We start from the raw sequence: 19,635 nt of genomic DNA, 5'->3' as shown, positions 1-19,635 counted from the left end.
CTCAAAGAACAGTAACAGCTTTTCAGTTTTAAGCCACAACGCAAAGTTCTGAATGCAGAAGATTGTTCTTTTGGTAGAAGAATACAATGCCTGGCAAATTCCTTGAGTTGCAGAAGCGTATTTCCTTTGCCGTGTCTCGCGTGTCTGTTGCCCCTTCGACCCCAGCAGTGATGTCATGCATTTTCGAGGCTCTGTGTTGGGCTCTGACAGACCGGGTGCGTAACGGTTGAAATCCTAAGCAATAATAAAGCGGTCGCATGCGGGTTAGTTTACATTTTCAAGTAAGAAAGCGAAGAACAGTTCCCAGGGTCAGGCAAAAACTAGTTGGTATGCGAGGAGTGATTCTGTGCTAAATGACCACAAATTAAGCGAATCAGACCATTGTCAGGAAGGTCTAGTTTTTAATACAGTGCATATCTAAGCCTGTACATAAAGGCCCAGGAGACCACAGGCAAATTCCTGGATGGTTAAAACACGTGCAATTGTCCGTAATGAAAGGCTAACCACACGGCCAGAACAAGATATTTGTGGCGAGGAGGCCGAACAGCAGGATGTGGACCGAATCTACGCCTGCTGTTTTGCCACTGGTACTTGAGAAGACGCTTAGCGGCGGCCAGATTATTTCCGAAATCCTTTCGCGGACCATCGCGCTAATTATATTGTGTTTAAGGTTGCATTCTGGCCGCTTTTGCTGAGATATGTACATTACGGTTAGAGTGATAAAACTTAACGTCATTGCCCAAGGCCTGCTGGCGATGTTTCCGTGGTTGCGTCGCATTTTCTGTTCGTCTGGTAAACGTTGTGACATTTTATTGAACGAGGTTGTCTGGGGTTAGTTGATATTCTGGCAAGTGAAGACTGTTTTGAATTTGAAACTTTTATAAAAATGTATTGAACTGTCAAAAATGAGAGGTGTTTCTTCTGTAGACTCAACATGCAATTTGTTACAGGTTTTGCTGTTACATAATTATTAGGTGTGTTGGGATTTACAATTTGACACATATCCGTTCAAATGGGCCAGTGAGATTAAGTTTCTAACTCAAGGATTTATGTTTCTGTGCCAAAGAAGACATGATATCAAAATCACACGCCCTGCGGGTGTTTGTTTTGCTACTCATCTGCGGTAAGTTGAGATTAGCAAACAGCAGTAGAACTCAACCAAATTGCCAGTAATCTGATTAAATTTTGTACTTAAGCTGATTAAGGGTTAATTATCTCGCTGGTACTAGTAGATGGTAACAAATTTTTGATTTTGTGCGATACCACGGGCGTAATGGATACACACACGTGCTAACCACAATTCAGTATTTCTAATTGGTTGTGTGTTCTGTTTCAATCAAAAACAACAAAAACCCGTTGAGCTGGCTTCATTTAGGAACCGAAGCGATTGAAAGAAATTTGTAATTCAACAGGAAAATATTTACAGAATGTCTTTGCGCGACGCCGACAATCGGGCGATTCCAGAATTGCCTTTGGGTCGGTGATGCTTACATTATGACGCGGACAATGCGATATTGCTTGGGCGCTTTGTGTACACAGAGACCGTCCGAATTGTAGACCGGGTCAGCAAGAGACAGAACTCGTACGATACCCATTCGTTTGAAAATTACCTAGGTCCAAACACCGTTTTTATGCGACTTTCTGGGCTTGTCTGGCGCCAGGCTGACCGAACTGTTATTGAATACTGCCAAGTTTACGATCGATTTTACAGGGTAGATATCCACATTGAATTATCATTTTGCTGTATACGGCATGTTGGCTTAGTCTGTTGCTTTTTATACTGAAAAGTATCCGAGAACCAAAATAAATTGGATTCTGCACAATGTTTAGCATAAGAAACATGTTAATTTGTTTGGTTGTTTTTTGAAAAAAGATAAATTGCCACGAATTGTATGTTTGTGTTGACCCTTGCGGTTGTATCAGTTTTAAGAATTGTACACAGATGTACACAGCGAATAAACTGGCAATCACTTAGAATGGCGCATCATACAATTGACATCATTGGACGGCCGGCTTGAAAGAAGATTACCTGTGAATAGGCCCCGACCAGAATGAACCGCTTGAGTTGAAATCCAGGTCGTAGAGTCAAGAAACCGCGGAATGTGATCACCGACTTTGAGAGGCGACATATTTTGCGCTCTTGCGGCTTTTCGGCGCCCAAAACCGGGCGAGGCTGTGCCTTATCTACGAGTGACGTAATCTGATGAATCGTAATCGCCGATCGGCCGATGTGTTTGATAACCACTTGTCGTGCGTCCCTCGCCTACGTCCGAAACCTGGAAATTCAATTAGGGCTGTTGGGCAGACTGCAAAACGACCCGAAATTGAGTTATGATCGGCGATGACAAGCGAGCGACCACAGCTGCATCCTGTGGTTGAACCTACTGAAGGGAATAAATCAACCATTGGCGCTGCATTGGCCGATCTGGCGCTCTGGAAACGTCAATAACGCGCAATTTAACGAGCTCATCACTTTCCTTGCGTGTGAATTACTTCTGAAATGTTTTTTCAAATATTCGTTGCGAAGTAACATATCGATTGCGGTGGTTTAGTCATCATGCGCGATTCAACGGCACTTTTAAAAACTTTTATGCACCAGGATTGCATTTGGGAATTGAAGTATATATGTCGCGTGTCTCAGAGCCTTTTCACCAGGAACTAGGCGAGCAAACGTCTTTCGACAGCTCAAATGGCTCCTTTTGTAGTTCATCTTATATGTGAATCGGCGTTGACTAACACGATGTGCAGCGTGTGTTGCCCCAGTCCCTCCGAAGTGTTGCGACACACGGCAATAGGCAATATTACTGGGTGCTGACAGTCAAAATACAGGCCTGCCGAGGTCTATTGACAACCCCTTTTCCAATATATACACTTCAGGTGGGCTATAAGCGTTATTTGCCTTTCGTGTTTCACATCTTTTCTGCCAGAGTTTCCGCCGTTGAAGATCCTAATCCAAACACCACAATTCAGGGGTATCCTTTCACGGCGATTTCTTATCAATTGCGAAGTCCTCAAATAGCTCATTTGGTTGATAGCCACCACACCCAGTCTGCGAGTATAGCGTTTGGACGTCTTGCATTAAATTGCTTCAAGTGGTTTCAAAAGCAATTTTAGCTGAAAATTCAGGAAAGTGAGATGTGGTGATATTGGTAATTCTTAGCAATGTAAGAGGGGAATTTTTGTTTATATTCAACGTTACTTTCGTTACTATTTTCACAGAATACCCTCTTTTGATGCGAAACTTATTGAAAATGATAAACAGCTTGTCGCCAAACCTATTTCTGTCGTTAAAAAGTGCTTTACCACGTTAAGTGGTTTGCATTTTCAACGAGTTGCGGTTGGCGGTGTTAAAAGCTCATGTAGCAACCCGATACCAGACGCTCCAATCGACCCCTGATGGAATTTTGTCTATGGCTATTTCGTCTTTTTTGTTACTGTGTGTTTTACCTTTTGGACCTGATCTGTTCTGACTCAAAAAGCACCGTTTTTCCACAGCTCATGACGTCAAACCCTCATCTTAAGTCTTTGAGGTCAAACATTTGCCCATGAGCATTTGGCCTCTGCTACGCGAAGAGTGTTATGGGCGGCAAATTAGCGAGGAAGCTTTTGGCGTGCGAAATTGGCCGTTTGTTTGTTTCAAAACCACTTTTTCGTGAGAAGTTGCGCGGTGAGAAAGTCTTGACGCGTTTAGCCGACAACCTGCCGTTTTTCTACTATTGCGATGACAACTTTCGTTTGAGCAGCTTAAATGGTTGTGGAAAGTTTATTCGTTGTTTGGTGTTATGATTTTGTATTGAGTTCACCAGATTTGCATTGTCGCGTTGTAACTTATCATGGATATTTAGTAGCATTACTCGTCCGCAATGTATTCAAGTTTGAACTAGATACTGAGGGTTGGCAGAAATTTGTTTAACTTTCAGGGAGTTCTTTTCTTATGCATGTGACGTGAAGAATAAAATGCAATGCATTGGGGGAAATGAGACTCTGTTTGGCTTTGGTGTGTCAATCAATACAAGCAATGAACATATAAGTGTTAAGGGTGTTTGGATCCTTTTGGGGATGATAGCGCAACTTTGAGACACTCATCCGTTGGGCCACTCTGATTTAGGGTCTGTGTGGTCGTATGAAAGATTAGTTCCGCCAGCTTATAGTTCGTTTGCACGTATATGTTACAGTGCGAAAAAGGGAATGCGAAAATTTAGACGGATAGGATCATGTACTGACGCAGATCGTCTGCCCCTCTTTTTTTGTAGTTTTTCTTTTTACGTGTATTAACATACATCCCCAACTGCGTTTGTAATATTTTCTAGTTTAAGCTCATTCATTATCGTGCTTATGCTGGAAACTGTATAAAAGAGCAAGCAACAACTGCCAGATAAAACCAGCTTGTATTTGTTTCACCACAAACTTGTGTTTTGCTGGTTTACAATTTGCTATATTGCCTATGTATTTATTTTCAGTTCCAAAGCGTATTCTTACTGATCGCCTACCCTCGTCGGTTTTGTCGGCGGCGTCGGACGAGCCGCTGGAGAACCCGTTTTCGGTCACAACCTCAACTTCGCCACCAACTACCACCACCACCACACAAACAAGCACAACGGCGCCGGCGCCAAAGGAGATTCATCCAAGCAGTGAGTGCCAACCCACCGTTTTATTGTGTTGTTTTTGGAAGATTTTTTCAGCGGCTTGGGTGGCCACGCTAGGCGTGTTGGGTTACATTGTGGGCTTGGAGTAAAAAAGGCTTCTTTGAATGGGCGGGTTTGAATTTTTTTACTTAAAGGGATAAATGCCACATGCGATTAATTTAATTTGAACTAAAGGCACTGGGGAAGAAATTGTTGGGAATTTTTGCATGCAAATTAACCTATCCCTGTGTCAAACGCAAATCTGTATCATTTTGTTGGTAATTTGATAATGCTTCTACGCAAACTATAAAAGAAACCAATTTCATTGGTGTATACCTGAACATGCATTGTCATTATGTCTTGTGGATTTTTGATAAAACCTTTTAATTCCCAACGTAAAATAGAAAACATTTTAGGCACTTGTTGCATGCAGCTTTGGACGAATTCTGTTTTAACGATTTAACTGAATGGCCTTCTTGTTGTAGTTCGCATCGTTACAAGCACAACAACTACTTCATCAATCTCACCAACAGTTCCAACTTCGACGACTAAAAGTAAGAAAGTTGCTGAACCAAAAAGCCCAGGTGCGGACTCGTGATAAGTTAACATTTACACTTATTTTCGCTTGATCGCGCACATGCTGGTACTGCATATCCCGTATTACAAATCTGAAATGTGAGCCGCACTTGTATCAACATAAAAACGATTTATTTTGAGAATATAACTTCTGTACAGTAGTGAAATGTAACAACTCAAAAATAAACAATATAAACTTGTGCAAATTGAGCGCACCACTTGATAGCATAACACCGTAATGACGCAGACGTACAAAGCAATAAGCCGTGTAAACTACATCAAAGTTAACGAAAATTGAAAATAGGTACGTTATCCTGCACACCAAACATACACAAATGCTACCATACTGCGTTGTAAAAAGTTTAGGAAAAACTTCGCACAATATCGTTTTCTAATATCGCTATTTCAAAACGTATGACGTAATTTATTTTGCTTTTGGTGGTTTTCGCCCCTGCTGACGTGAATTCAAGCTTGCGTTAAACAACAGTGCATCGGCCCACTTGTTTCTGTCGCTCAGGTCGGAACAACAGTGATTTACGAAGTTCATAATGTGGTCTCTGGTTTTCTCATTAAATTGGGTATTTTGTGTTTGCACAGAGCAATTTCTCTCACAAACACGGCGCCATTATTGCGTTGTGCACAACACCAGGTGATTGATTCATATTTGCACGTCGACTAATTCACACCAGGGAAGTTTTTGTACTTGTGTATCTTGTCATGTCTCTTCGGCCCTAGTTTGGGTAATTCAAATGGAAGTAGCCGTGCGTGTCCGTAGGCAAATCGCCAGGTTTCAGGCCGGCAACCTGTGGGACGGGAATTGAGGCCACGTATTTCTGATCCAAATCCTCCAAACGTCTTGGGCTTCCCTTAGTCGGCGAAGCGTAACGGACACGGTCCGTCGCACTTGTCGGCTGAGGGTCGAGCTTTAGATTCACATTCTTCTTGGACTTGGGCGCTTCGGCTTCGGGCATGGGTGCCTGGCCCAAGTTCACCCAACTCTTGATATCTTGGCGTTTAACAGCATGTGTGTCTCCGCTGGTCAGCATCGCCATGTCTGTGTAGCCACCCGGATTAGGGCTGGCCACAGTTAAACTATTTATGCCCTGTTCATGTCTACTTGGCTCCGGCCACCTGGCCGTTACGGGTGACTGCACATCCCCGCTTGGGGTCAAGGGCCCGGTCGGCGGAGACGGAAATTCCATAGAACGGGAGGAAACGGCATGGTGGGGAGCGAGGCCAACGTTTTCCTTGTTGCCTGTTGACAAATTTTCCGCGCTTCGCGTTTTACGGCGGTGATGTCGTGGCGTCTTCGTCTTCCGCGGGGTTTTGTATCGGACACTGTCCATTCCCGCCATTTCGTCATCTATTGTACATATAGACATAATCATGCGAAGTTTGTCCAACCAATTTACGTAAGAATTGTGACATTTCCTAAACTTGCTATTGCCGGTGATGATAACATGAGTCAACAGGACCTAATTTGTCCTGACACAAGACTGGAAAAATGTTGCAACCAATAATGTGTTGCGGACAAAAACAGTAAGCCTATTCATATGAGTTAGTTTACTCAAAAGGATTTACGATGTATAAAGCCTTCGCGCTCCATACGCCCACCAATGCATTTTGTTTATTATTGGACTACTCTTACCTGAAAATGTGCTGCCGTCAAACGTGTTTCCCGACCACATGGAAGCGTTATCGTCGTCCAAACCCATTGCCGAGCCGCTTGCCGATTGAAGGAATATCCGACGTGTCTGAGTTTCGCCATTCGCGTCCAGTTCCTCCTTGGGCACCGAATCGTATTGGTGAGACTTTTCCTTCGGGGAGCCGGCGAGTTTCTTGAGGAAAGCTCTGATGGCGAATCTTGGCTGTTTGGGCGATTTTTCAGCACTAGTTCCTTGATCGTTTGTTCGGTCGTTTTTACCGGCCGTTACGTATTTAACTGAAGGCACTGCGAAAATATGCGCTTGTGTTATTCTTATGTAGACAGAAGAAGCAAAACGTAAGGCTGTTGAATTTTTTGTATAATACTCTGTCAGAGATATACGTGAAGTATTTACATTGAAAACGGTTGCCACTTGGATTTAAGCTCTAAACTCTTTGAATACTTGAGTAGGCGCCGTTCGCCCGATCTTAAATTCGAACTAAAGCACTTTTAAAGGCAAGTCAGGAGAAAACTACGAGTAGAATGGGTTTATTACGTAAAGTGGCGTTTCCTTGACTTGCTGTAATTGGTCCTTTCAATGCGTCACACTTTGCATTAAAAGTAAAAGTTGTAGCTAAATATGGTTAATTTGATTGTGGACGTCAGCAGTCTGTCGTTGATTTGAAATGAAATTACCGTGGGGATTTTGGTCGACATCTTTCTGGAAAAACTTTTGCTCGTTTGTTTGGTCTCTGGGAGTTGGGACGCGACTCCATCTCTTCTTCTTGTCGCTTCCCTCTGATTCGTCGGCGAACTAACGAAAAACACTCCTCGTTATTTAACGTTCTCACTACAAAGGCGAAACGGAGTAGTTGTGGATTGCATTGCTTAGTGTTTGGTCTTTGATAGCATAACTAAGAAGAAAATCGTCGTGCGACACCAGGTGACCCTGTGTACGTCAGGTCTTTGAGCTGTGTGAACACTGTTTCCTGTCTAGTGCAGTATCACAATATCAATTGGTTGGATGAACTTCACAAAGTACATGCTTCTCCGACTGCGGTCGCGCCCGTTTTGCACGCGAGCGCACAAAGGCAAACAATTTTTCGCCAATTTGCTTTGCGGTTTTGGCGCCACTTCCTTAGTTTATTTTGCTCAGTCCGGATATGGACGCCGTACATTCATATCCCTGTCTTGTCAAGCTGTCGCGAAAACAGTAAATTGCCGCTTTGGCGCAGGTGCAAGGCACGAACTAATGTGGCCCACAATTTTCGACTACATCTGTCTTGGTGAGGCCCACGAAAAATCGACTATTGAGGTATGGGGTTCTTACACGAAACACCTTAATATCCTCTTTTGAATCACGTTATTCCACTTTTGTAAAACATTGAAATACCGTGGGAATTTTTAAATCATCGATTTATTAATTTTGTGCCTCGTGTTCTGGGGGCCTGAAAGAAATTGCAAGTACGGGAGACAAAATGTGCCGACCTGGTCTGTTGTTGCCATCTTTGCTTTGTACACGCTGTTACCAACTTGTACTCCTTCTGGATCGGTGATTGTGACTGAAATCCTAAACGGGTGAAGTCGTTTCGCCCTCAGAGTATTTTCCGATTTCTGTGAAAATGGTATTGTATAATCCTTCCTTAGAAAATTGTTTAGGAATTCAAAACAACAGTAAAAGTGGGTATTGCGAAAGCGCATGGGTTAATTCAATTTTTAGCCAAGTGTGATTGACAGTCATTTCATGCGGGAATTTACCTTCGGGGGAACTCCCTCGTCAACTATATACTCGTTGCCTTTCGCCTGGTTGGAGGAACTCGGCTTGGCGGCTCCCGCGTTTTGCTCCCCTGATTCCAACCTCCGTTCTTCGCCTGGTTGCGTGGCAACCGAAGACCGAGAGAAGAGACGTGTTCCGTGTCCTGAGATGCTCTCGTACAAATGTTCCGAAGCCACTCGGATTCTCTGCATCACCGTCAGGTTGCTTGGAGTAACAGCATCCTCTCCTCTTGCCTCTTTGCTCTTCCGCCGTTGGGCATGGTTGGCATTCTGTGCGGCGGACTCGGACTCGAAAACAGTGTCTTCTTCTGTTGGTTAAACACACGGCATAAATATGTATTTTATGTTCGTAAAATACCACAAATGCAGAAATGGTTTGATTAATTGCAACTTATGGTTGAAAACAAAGGATTTAATTTATTCTTGAGCGCAAGTCATCATTTAGCCAACTTTACTCACCTCCAAAACTTTTCATTTCGACCGGTGGCAAGCTATCCGACTGTCCACTTTCCATTCCTTTTCTCTTCTTCCTCTTGGAATGCCTCCTCTTTAGGACACAGACGACCACGATGAAGATCAGAAACGCGATGACCAACAGGAAGGCGATGAGCCAAGTGAGCCAGTCTGTGCCAGAAAGGCTCTCCGGTGAAACTGCAAATGAATCATTAAAATTAATCTCCGGCTCTGACTCATGAATTAATCTGCACAGCAGAAGCGTTAACATTACAATCTCCGGTTGTATGATGTATCTACCAGTCACCTCTGTTTGGTATCAAAGGCGTTAAGGCTAGCTTTAATCACTCACCAGTTTCACGGCATTGCTTCTCAACGCGCACTTCCTGTCTGCAACCTTCGGTCGGCTGCCCCAGCACTGGTAGGAAACACCACTGGTGTCTGTAGCGGTTCTGGTGTAAAGACGACCGTTTATTTAAGGGAATACGAGTCATTTGTTTTACTTCTATCTAGGACTATTTGCATCCACTCGTCGATCACTAAATAATTTAAGCCCGTGCTTGGAGCAGTGTTATATTTGTTATTTAAATCGGTACTTTAATGATAACTTTGTCAGTTTGCTTTACTTGATACTCACGAATACTGTGTTGCTTTTCTGTCAGGCTAATTACCCTACAGAGTATAGTTGCATAACACAGAATAAAATCAAAATTTGATTGTGCCGAAATGTCAGTTCCTCCGAAATTACTCATGCAAATTTTAACCTGTTTTGATGGGGTGGTTGTTGAGGTTTTCCAGGCGCTCCATTGTTCGTACGGCAAATAATTGGTGCAGTGGAGCTCGTGTCCGGGAAGACCGCATGAGCGGGCGTTGAAGCTGAGACTTCCGTTGCAAAATACCACGTAGCGTTCGGTTCTGCGACACAAACACATATTTGGACTTGTGGAATCTAATGAAACTTACGACGACTCATATTTTCTATAGCTATATGGGTCACTTTTATGGGTTACAAAAATGTTTCGTTTAAATGGCAAAGCGTTTCACACTAGAAGTGTTGTTTATCGTCGCCGAACAGTCAAAACCGCGAAATACAAGTAAAAGCTGTTTTAATAATGAAGCATTTCGTTTTCAAATAGTCAAAGGTTGCCATTTGCCATAGCTGGCGAATGTGTTTCCGTGCTAACGCCAATAGAAATTGTGCCAACAAATATCAAACACTTCTAAACACCCACATGGTGTGGCACATTGGACCGATTTGAACAATTTACGTCCCGCGCTTTACAAAGGGGGACCGCAGTTTGCCAAAAAGACCAAAAAAGGTCACAGTGTTTTGTGTCGCACAGGGTTTAACCGACATTTTTAGTCTAATCGGGCCCGCATTTCCTAGGATCCGCTATGTTAGACACCTTTAGGCAGAAAGTAATCGATTTTGTCGCGATCTCAACGTTAATAAGGTCACTTCCTGCTGACGTCGATACTATAAGGGCAACGTACCTGTTGCACGATGTGCCGGAACCGTCGCAGGCGCCGTACAAGGTATCAAGATTGATATTCTTGTGCGTGTGCCCACAGTCGTTGATGCACACTAGCCACGAATTAAATCCGCTCCTTTTCTTTTTTGTTGTTGTTGGTCTGAAAAACAAATTTCATCCGAAATCAGGGTAGGATCCAAGTGGGAGCGAATGGGTCGATTCCTATAACACGCAAAAATCGCGGGCAAATAAAAACGTTGTCGTAACAATGCACGTTTATAATATCTACTAGTCCAGTGACCAAAATGGCCATCAACGCGAGTTTTGAGTACATTAACCTCCCGCTTGAGAAAATTTTTAGTCAAAAAATGCGATAATACATATGTGCACTTACATTGCTGATGATGTGGGTGTTGGATTGTTACCACCGACTGGGCAGGACGGGCACGCAACACTTTGGGCCTCTTCGTTGAGTCCTTTTGACCCAGCGCAATCAACACTAGGTCTTGTGGGATCAGATTTTGAGAAACATCTGCATCGCAAAAAATAAATACTTAATTTGACAGTTTCTTGTTTACAAAACAACACGCGAGAGCATGGGTTGCAGTCACACAGCGACCTCAAATGAGTTACTGCGCAAAATTGGTTCAACGATTGTCAACAGCCATTATCAATTACTGTCATTTAGAAAACAAATTCTTGGATTTTGATACTGTGCAAAAACAACGCACAAATAACTTGACACAAACCAATGTTTGCTCTTTCAACTCTGACAATTGGTTCCGGATACCAGATCCATTTTAGTTCGGGAGAGATACGATTTGAGTCAAGTGAAATGGCAATTACCTTCTCGTTCTGAATCTGTTTCCTCCACAAGTGCTTGAACATGCCCCGTATGCTCCCCACGCACCCCACGAGCCACGACATGTTGGCAGAAACTGACAGAAACGTGTTTGGTTGACTGAGCAACGCTGATCGCTGCTACACCGAAACAAAACCTATACAGAGAGTGATAATAATTTAGAAGTATTTTTTCCTAATTCCTAATTTAAAATTATTTTAAAAATGTGCATGCAAATTTGTATGTCGGGTTGTTATTCGTCGGATATTACCTTTTCGGCTGACCTGTCGCAAGAGCCCGAACACGATTCAATTACAGATACCTCCTGCATTCCACCGGGGCACGCATTAGGATAGGGGCAGTTCGAGAATTGCTCAAATATTGCACCGCTGGAACAAATGTTTTTCCCACATTTGCTGCAACAAACATTCACATAAAGCATGAATGCAAAAAAAAACGTTGGGAGAAAAAACAAAAAGGGCGCTTACTTGGTGCGTGAGTAGAAACAGTCTTGAGTGCAACCGTTGACCCCTGAGTACTCCCAGACGCATTTTGCTTGACTGATAAATCCGAAAAATATGAAAATGGGCAGACAGCGCCACATCGTAGATTGATCTTTAATTTTACTGGTTATAAACAGTATTTTGTTTCGTGGGCGAAAAGGTGTGTAAACTTAAAATACAGTGCTTTACAATTCCGTTTTTATCCTATGAAACAATGTTTTTAGATTAATAAATAACATATCCTAAACTAATATTTTCCTGCGTAATAGTGAGAATGATAAAAGGCCATATAGTGTACAATTATATCGCAAAATATTCTCACTTCAACAAAAAATTCCGAAAAGGTTTTATTTTTCTAAAAGTTTAGCTTCACGACAAAGACAACTTCGGTAAATTCAAAACACGCTTTGCTTGCCTAAACCCTACGATTAATGCTGTTAAAAAACCTCTGGTTGGTTAACAAACAACATACATCGTGTCCTCTTGTCTGTTTGGCTGTAGCACACTACAGGGGGCTTTATGTTTTAGTGCGCTTCCGTCAGCGCTATCATTTCCGGCGCGTTCTCCACCTGCCACGTGATTCACTACAGCATGTCATTATGTCGTCACAATTACCACTGTTAACAAACAGTGGCTTCCCCAGGCGTGCGTTCGAGTGATTAAACTCGAGTCTGAGGGCAAATGGGATCTGCAGTCAACGCAAATGCGAAATCGGCTTTTTTGGTTTGCTCTGGAGGAAAAAGGCTTGGGTGAATTGCGAGATTCATTCACTGCAGTTTTGATTACTCATATTAAAAGCCTTCTGCGTATTTGGGTAAAAGAGAAACCAATACCTATTCTTGCCAGTCTACTATTGACTGTAGGGTTGTATGTCGGTGTGTCGATTATAAAATATTGGATAGTGTTGATTTACTTCGTAAAAAACACAATCGGCGTGAGTTTGCGTCTAAAATACACAACTTTTATCTTTGGAACAAATAAATACAAAACGTTTTTTTTTAGTTTATTTACAGTTAAACTTGAGATTAGGCATTACAATAATGTGACATGGTTTATCCGCGCCGAAGTGTCGTGCGCAATCAACTTAGGCTCAAGAAACTGACGACATCCTGAAAGTAGGTTAACTGATAGCCGTTGTTCTCCCTCCTAACTTCGTTACGTAGTGCTTGTTAACCAGAACACGGGCTTCGATGCTGTTTTTACCACGAAACATTGTTTCCGAACAACTATAAATATCTTGATATCCTGTGGTCAATTCGGGCCAATGCATATAACCCTTGTTAACCTGTATCGTTATGTTCTTTATTACAGTCGTTACATTGTAATTATTACTAATGTGTTGTTTTTCACAGCAAGGCAAATGAGATTATTCTTTATCTGGCAACTTTGCTGTTTCAGAAACTCAACCCACGAAGGTTGAAAAACCAACCACGACAGTCCAGCCGAAGACGGCGTTACTTACGACCATTAGTAAAGCTACAACAACAGTAAAGCCAACGCCCAACAAGAAACGGAGGAAGTCCACTCATACTCCCTTTATCTTTCGCAACCACTTCGAAACTACGACTCAAGACAAAAAATCGGCGGCAAATGCAGTCCCAAATCCCGGCCAAATGAACTCGACGACGTTAGTCGATAAGTCGGATAACGAAACCACTACGGGTCCAATGGTTGTGCACGCCGATAGCAACGAAACTGTCGCCTTTCCAGTCATAAGAAGCCTGGTGGCGTTGTCAGCATACATCAGAGGTATGCAAACGCATTCGCAGAAAACTGTTGAAGCCAGATGACATTAAACTCAATCTTATTCTTCATACATTAGATTATAAAATAGTAGTTTTGTGGGCATCGTTTTACTAAAGAACACAGAAACAGAAATTGCGGATTAATAAATTTGTTGCATAAACAAAGCACGTCGTACATCTGTAGTTATGCAACAGTAATTAATTTGATGAGATACAAGCGCAAAAATTAATTTACCTAGAGTTGTATGGTTTATGCGAAAGAACCCCAAAAATCACACAGGCAACAACTGTCGGTTTGTTTTCCCAGAAAACAAGGAACAAGTTCTGATCGTCTTCCTTTCCTGCATCTGCGTTGGACTTTTCCTCACAGTTTGTATGCTGGTGTGCAAAATCGAAGAAAAGAACATCATGCGAAGATTTCGCCGCAAGAACAAGACCGAGGAAGGAGAAAACTCGGCAAACGAAGGCACCGAAAATGCGAGACTCTTGGACGCCAACGCGCGGCAGTCGCAAACTGGCTCATCAACCGCCAGTCCCGGTAACGTGTACAGTGCACCGGCGTCCAGAAGTAACTCCAACGGGAGAGTAAATCACATTGCGGTCATGAACCGAATGAACGACGAACAACGTCGACGGAAACGCCGTATGCGGAGACTAATGAACAAGTGGTGTTCGTGCTGCTGCAGAAATGCTCCTTGGCAACGCGACGAGCAGTCGGACGAATACCAAATCGAGCATCGTTCTACGTCACTCAGCGACGACGACGCCATCAGCGCCGTGGCGAGCGGTCGAAGTCATTTTGATGTGGAACCGCAGCCAATATTTTCTTCCAGCAGCCCAGCGGAGAGCCCCCAACGGGAAGCGGCCGACGGGGGCGCCCGTTACAACGCATTCCCCAATATGGAACACACGAGCGATGAAATACCGTACGCGGATGAAGAAACAAGCGAGTATGAATATCAAGACAATGACGTAACCCCACCGCTTTCGGAGCATGTGGCGCCGGTCCGCCCCACGACTTTGGTTCCAAACCTTTCCAAGTTTTCGCCGGCCCAGAGCAGTAGTTCATTTGGTAATGGGGCACCTAACCTGCAAGCTGTAAATCGAAATCCATACATACAGCGACAACAGTCCCCTATGCGACAGGGCTACACGCAGCCACAAATGGCCACACGCGAGCCACCTCCTTTCCCGAAACATACGCATGGCTACCAGGTTCCACAGCAACACAACATACCGCATTATGCCACTCAACAACGAGTGCCTTTTAACTCACCGTATCATCAGCACCAGCACCAGCAGCATATACAGCCGCAACGGATAAGGACCAATCCACTCGCGTTTCATACGCAGCAGCGCCACCCGACGGGTTTCACGTCGAGCTTTAACGAACACTACGTGTCGTTGCAGCCGCAACACCAACCAGCTTCAAATGCGCGAACGGTGAGCCTGGGATTACCCGAGCCACGCCTGGAGCGCAGAGGTTCGTGGTACGACAATTCGCGCGAAAGTCCAATGTATGAATATTTTCAGCGCCAGGGAAGGCCGGAACTTCCGGGCACCAAAAATCTTAACCAATACTATTAGCAGTCATTCCATTTTTGATTTTTTTTTTGTCAAATTTTCCAAGGTGCAAGTGTCACTCAACGCCTTGGTCGCATTTCTTTCTATTATTTTCCAACTTACATACTAACTAACCGGTCGCCACATGTTTATTTATAATTGAAAATGTGTATTCTTTCGAACACCTCACCGTCTATGCGTATTTCACACTGTCTCACTCGATGATACAACACTTTGAAATGCCGCCCAAACACCGGATTAAACAAGGTGTTGACATTGTGCTGTTTAATGTTTGTTGAACTTTTCTTTCAAAGGATGTTTATCATTAAGATAATGTTCCAAACCAACATAAGGTGACAACTCTGTTGCAAGCCGGTAGAAAAATATATTTAAGTTGCATCGTATTTTCTTTTATACTAGCGTCACTGCTGCTTGCTTCCTTGAAATCAGGGCTTTACTTTATTTTCATTGATTTCCTTTATGTATTGTTGCTACAATAGAACTTTTCAGTGTTTTAGCACATACCACAACAAACTGCTTTGTGTGGAATATTTTACACAATATTACCACCATTCCAAGGGTATTTCACGCAATATTTTAGAATATCATCTAAAACTCTGTCCTATTACCCATTCCAAATTTTGCTCAAATTTAGTTTAAGATGTTAATATTGGCTTTTTTCTTTTTCACAAGGTGCACATTGCTTCCATACTTTCTATCATCCTGTGCAGTAAATTGATTCATTACAATTATTGTTGATATTTATTTGCTTGAAACTGTAACAGTACAAACATGCATAGATAGTAGCAGGTATGTTTGTCATTTCACAATGCTATTTGTGGGTGCATAGAAAAGCAGCAAAAGTTGCCACATAATATGGGTTAAAAGGCAGTGATTGACTGTAGATAGACACAATTGCACAAGAGAAAGTATATTGCAAAACTTATTCCTTGGCTGGAAATCAAATCTGATCCCTCAATACAACACCACACCCTAATTCACAAGCCCCTGTCACATGATTAGGAACCTCTCAGTTGTTTTACTTTTTCCACAAACTCCTTGACTTGAGTTGGATTAACTTTATTGCTCCATAGACCACCTTTTTTAAAGTGGGACCCTACTATTAAGGCAGAGGCCTCTACAAAGTTTTCCACATTGTTCGTGGTTACACCTGATCCAACCAAGACTGGAATCGTGACAGCATTCTTTACAGCTGCAAAATAGATCAGTGTTATGTGAAATGGGGTACTTGATGTGAAACTCAACCAACTTTTACCAGTTAGATGGCCCTGGTTTGGGGCTATGCCAGTTTCTGTGCCTGTAATAACAACTCCATCTGCCAAGAAAAACTCTGCAGCCCGAGCTGTCTCATCAACTGTTATGTCATTGGTCACAGCATGTGAACTGAAACAATAGTAAATTTGACATAAAATTGTACTAATCTATTGGAAAAGAGAAAATATACTAAAATATACAGATAAACCAAATCCCCGCTACTGTAAAAACAAAAGTTGGCAATACTTTTTACTCGAAATTAATATTTGTAAATTGTTGGACATTTGTATTTTCTCATGCTGTATTTAACAAATTTTTTTACCTGTGTTTCTTTTTGATGTCAGCAAACACAAGCACATCATTAGCATCAACTGCTTTACGGTATCTTAAAAGATCTCCAGCGCAAGAATTAATCCATCCCTCGTCTCCAATATGAGAAAACACAAAACCCTCAGCACGAATATAATTCAAACCTACAAGGGTGTTTAAAAAGAAAATTATGATTCACGCAATGGTTGTTATGTTTAGTTATTTTGTGTTGAAAACAAACCAAACCTGCACATTTTGCCACAGCCAGTGCCTGCTTATTTGCAGCAGTTAGTATCTGAATCCCCATTGGTGTTTCAGGAAATGCTTGTCGCAAAGAACAAGCAACTGTTGTCATGGCAGTTATTACCTCTGGACCAATTTCTGGTGCTTGTAGATATGGTATATCATGCATATTTTCAATCATAATGGAGTCCTACATTATACAAAGAGTCATAAACAATGCAATATAAAAAGTAACAACTATAGTACATACAACACCATTTTCCAAATACATCTCTGCCTCTCTTAAAGCATTGGATTTGATGTTAACAATGGAATCAGTATTTCTTGGTGATCCTTTAATAAAGCATTTAAGTTTTGTTGATAAATTTTCTCATAAAGCATACCTGGTAAAGGTTTTAAATGAACCATTCCTATCACAGACCCTTCTAATCTCCCAAACAACTTGAAAAAATTTTGCATTGACATTTTGTGAAGTAAGAACAAGGTACCTTAGTGCATTTAAATTAAATTTTTGTATATCTGGGACAAAACAAGAAAATTACAGTAATACAATTAAAATGTAATTCACAAACAAACGATTCTCATTGTAACTATAATATATGCCACTAGACACAGTGCTAAAAACATGGGAACAGAGTAATACTTATTGACACCAAATCACAACATGTATTAATTGTTCCATTGTGGCTGCCTTAATTGTTTGCGTTTTGATGTTAGAGACTTTCCAGAGCTACTAGGTGCAGCTGATGGTCCCATAGTGTATGATGAAGAAGGTTGTTCCAAAAACTCTCTTGTGGGAGCACCTATTCCACTGTCGTCAAGCCTCATGTATCCATCAATCAAAGAACTCATGCCAGTGATTCCACCCATAGCAGCATAAGGAGGTTCTTCTCTTGCAACTGGGTGACCACGCTTTATCCGTTCATCCCTAGTTTCTATAACCAGACTGTGTGCAGAGGCCAAGTCCCCACAACCACAACGGAAAGAAGTGACAAATGACTGACACAGACATGACTTTGTCTGACAAGCATGTGGTGCTTGGGGGCCATGATCACTAGATAAATGCTTACAGTGGCATCTTAATGACTGATTTCCATTTTTAGGGAAATAGTCATATCCGCTGCACAAACAACTTCTTGATTTGCATTTTAATGAAGACTGAGCAATCCCTGAAGCATTTGGAAAGTCAGTCTGATGTTGTTTATATCGATGTTGACAAAAGCAAAGGGTTTCCGGCCCTATAATCTTACAGTCAATTCCAGCAGTGTTAGTCCAGCTAACGTAAAGCCTGTTTTTCATGCGCATAGGCAATACGGTCTTTTTGTATTCTTCATACTCCTCTGGAGTAAAAAGTTTTCCGTTGTCGTCTTCGCCAACAATATTGCGATATTCAAAGTAAGCGTCAACTGCAGAAGCCGCGCTTCGATCCAATTTTAGGTGCACGCGGTCGTTCATAGTTTACAAACTTCAAAAGTGGCACTGTGGGATTTTATGTAATAAATGTATGTAATAGTACAAATTGTATTATGCTGCATAACAACACAACTTTACATACGATACGTGTACTCCTGCTTGCATGGTTTGAAGTTTGAACAAAATTACAAAAACACGAAGGTGTTTTCCCTGTCGCTATAGGAATTGAATTTGAACAAACAATGGCGCCTTGTGGCAACACGCATGTTTTCCCTGGCCTAGTTCTGACCACGCCGCATGTTTCCTGAAATTCAATACTGGAACACTAGACGGAAAGGATGCAGGCGGAGCTAAGCCTTCCTGCAGAGTTCAAACCAAGCTGCTGATACCCTGCTGGACAACCACGTTTTTCCTGAATGTTTGTTATAAAACGCCCTCGTAGTAATTGTTCGATCGCTCAGTCGCTCGTATTCTCTCGGCCCTGTCGTTATTCTTGCCATCGCGCTGTAAACGTTCGCATGTTCTTTTAATAGTTAAATTCGCTGCAATTCAGTCACGTGTTAAACGCGCTTGAAACAAGTTAAACTTAAGCCACCTGGTAATTGCAATCGTGTGTTTCCATTAATAAAGAAGTCTGTTCACGGAGCTTTTAATTCAGTAGTCTATATCAGCAAGAACACGCAAACAGACTTTAGCTTCAGCAAAGCAGCGACTGGGAATCCTACTGGTACGCTGCACTGGTGACCCCGACGTGATCACAATTGCTCTTACCAGGTTGGTTTGTTCCGTTTATTTTTGAAAAATATTCTACTGAATTGCATTCTTGCGAATCTCACAAGTCTTTTTGCTTATTCAGAACTCAATCAATCTTCTTGGAGGATCGTCGAGAACCGCTTCTCCGGAAATTACGTTCCCAGACGCTCCTTTGTCACGGTACTGTACAATATTTTATTTTATTTTTGTTTGTGTGTCGCTTTTCTTAGTATCAGAATGAGTTGGTTTCCGTTTAAACAATCGGACAAGCCAGGTAGTTTGCGAAAAACACCTTCGCGCGGAAGGGTTCGTTTCACACCAGACGAGTTAGATACGGTTCGTGAAGCGATGCGAGACGATTGTCGCATGATTGATACACCGCTAGGCCCGGTGCGCGCAAAATCACCACATGCTGGACCATCAGGTTCGCAACGATTTTCGAC

At 42.4% G+C, this 19,635-nt stretch overlaps 4 protein-coding genes across 5 annotated transcripts in view; 1 reads left to right on the top strand and 3 right to left on the bottom strand.

Moving 5' to 3' along the window:
• The window catches only part of LOC145896131 (uncharacterized), a 36,134-nt gene extending 20,194 nt beyond the window's left edge, over positions 1-15,940 (top strand). The window contains exons 7-10 of one of the 2 annotated variants that reach the window (XM_082984991.1): positions 4,461-4,631; positions 5,111-5,179; positions 13,290-13,640; positions 13,944-15,940. In XM_082984991.1, the coding sequence (XP_082841117.1) occupies positions 4,461-4,631; positions 5,111-5,179; positions 13,290-13,640; positions 13,944-15,223 (1,871 nt within the window). In that variant the 3' untranslated portion in view covers positions 15,224-15,940. Of the gene's footprint in view, positions 1-4,460; positions 4,632-5,110; positions 5,210-13,289; positions 13,641-13,943 lie in introns of both variants that reach the window. The other variant, XM_082984990.1, reaches the window with a different exon arrangement.
• LOC145894561 (uncharacterized) lies at positions 5,233-13,280 on the bottom strand. Its single transcript, XM_082983184.1, has 14 exons — positions 11,877-13,280; positions 11,660-11,804; positions 11,394-11,545; positions 10,939-11,079; positions 10,886-10,891; positions 10,482-10,707; positions 9,428-9,527; positions 9,082-9,273; positions 8,605-8,930; positions 8,279-8,460; positions 7,782-7,839; positions 7,543-7,660; positions 6,850-7,152; positions 5,233-6,564 (listed from the first exon to the last, which is right to left on the bottom strand). The coding sequence occupies exons 1-14, from the start codon at positions 11,990-11,992 to the stop codon at positions 5,933-5,935; spliced, it is 2,697 nt and encodes an 898-aa protein (XP_082839310.1). The 5' UTR covers positions 11,993-13,280; the 3' UTR covers positions 5,233-5,932.
• A 164-nt stretch (positions 15,941-16,104) lies between the features above and the next one.
• On the bottom strand, positions 16,105-17,547 carry LOC145896132 (uncharacterized protein F13E9.13, mitochondrial-like). Its single transcript, XM_082984992.1, has 6 exons — positions 17,410-17,547; positions 17,277-17,359; positions 17,030-17,216; positions 16,797-16,947; positions 16,476-16,603; positions 16,105-16,412 (listed from the first exon to the last, which is right to left on the bottom strand). Exons 1-6 carry the CDS (start codon positions 17,489-17,491, stop codon positions 16,219-16,221), a joined length of 825 nt encoding a protein of 274 aa, XP_082841118.1. The 5' UTR covers positions 17,492-17,547; the 3' UTR covers positions 16,105-16,218.
• A 146-nt stretch (positions 17,548-17,693) lies between these two features.
• Positions 17,694-18,602, bottom strand: LOC145896133 (protein FAM221A-like). The gene has a single exon (XM_082984993.1). The coding sequence runs from the start codon at positions 18,479-18,481 to the stop codon at positions 17,696-17,698; it is 786 nt and encodes a 261-aa protein (XP_082841119.1). The 5' UTR covers positions 18,482-18,602; the 3' UTR covers positions 17,694-17,695.
• Positions 18,603-19,635: the final 1,033 nt, after the last annotated feature.

This window comes from Ascidia mentula, chromosome 3 (genome assembly GCF_947561715.1).
Source record: "Ascidia mentula chromosome 3, kaAscMent1.1, whole genome shotgun sequence".
In the NCBI taxonomy this organism is placed as follows: domain Eukaryota; kingdom Metazoa; phylum Chordata; class Ascidiacea; order Phlebobranchia; family Ascidiidae; genus Ascidia; species Ascidia mentula.
Note: the sequence above shows the minus strand (reverse complement) of the source record. Positions and strands in the feature narration are given on the sequence as shown.

Excerpts from the sequence above, each read along its gene's own strand:
- LOC145896133 (XM_082984993.1), bottom strand. The coding sequence starts at position 18,481 with ATGAACGACCGCGTGCACCTAAAATTGGATCGAAGCGCGGCTTCTGCA.
- LOC145896132 (XM_082984992.1), bottom strand. The coding sequence starts at position 17,491 with ATGTCAATGCAAAATTTTTTCAAGTTGTTTGGGAGATTAGAAGGGTCT. Across the intron at positions 17,360-17,409 it reads TCATTTAAAACCTTTACCAG|GATCACCAAGAAATACTGAT; the intron begins GTATGCTTTATG and ends GCTTTATTAAAG. Across the intron at positions 16,413-16,475 it reads AAACCAGGGCCATCTAACTG|CTGTAAAGAATGCTGTCACG; the intron begins GTAAAAGTTGGT and ends TCTATTTTGCAG.
- LOC145894561 (XM_082983184.1), bottom strand. The coding sequence starts at position 11,992 with ATGTGGCGCTGTCTGCCCATTTTCATATTTTTCGGATTTATCAGTCAA. Across the intron at positions 11,546-11,659 it reads GCGACAGGTCAGCCGAAAAG|GTTTTGTTTCGGTGTAGCAG; the intron begins GTAATATCCGAC and ends CTCTCTGTATAG. Across the intron at positions 9,274-9,427 it reads GAAGCAATGCCGTGAAACTG|TTTCACCGGAGAGCCTTTCT; the intron begins GTGAGTGATTAA and ends ATTCATTTGCAG.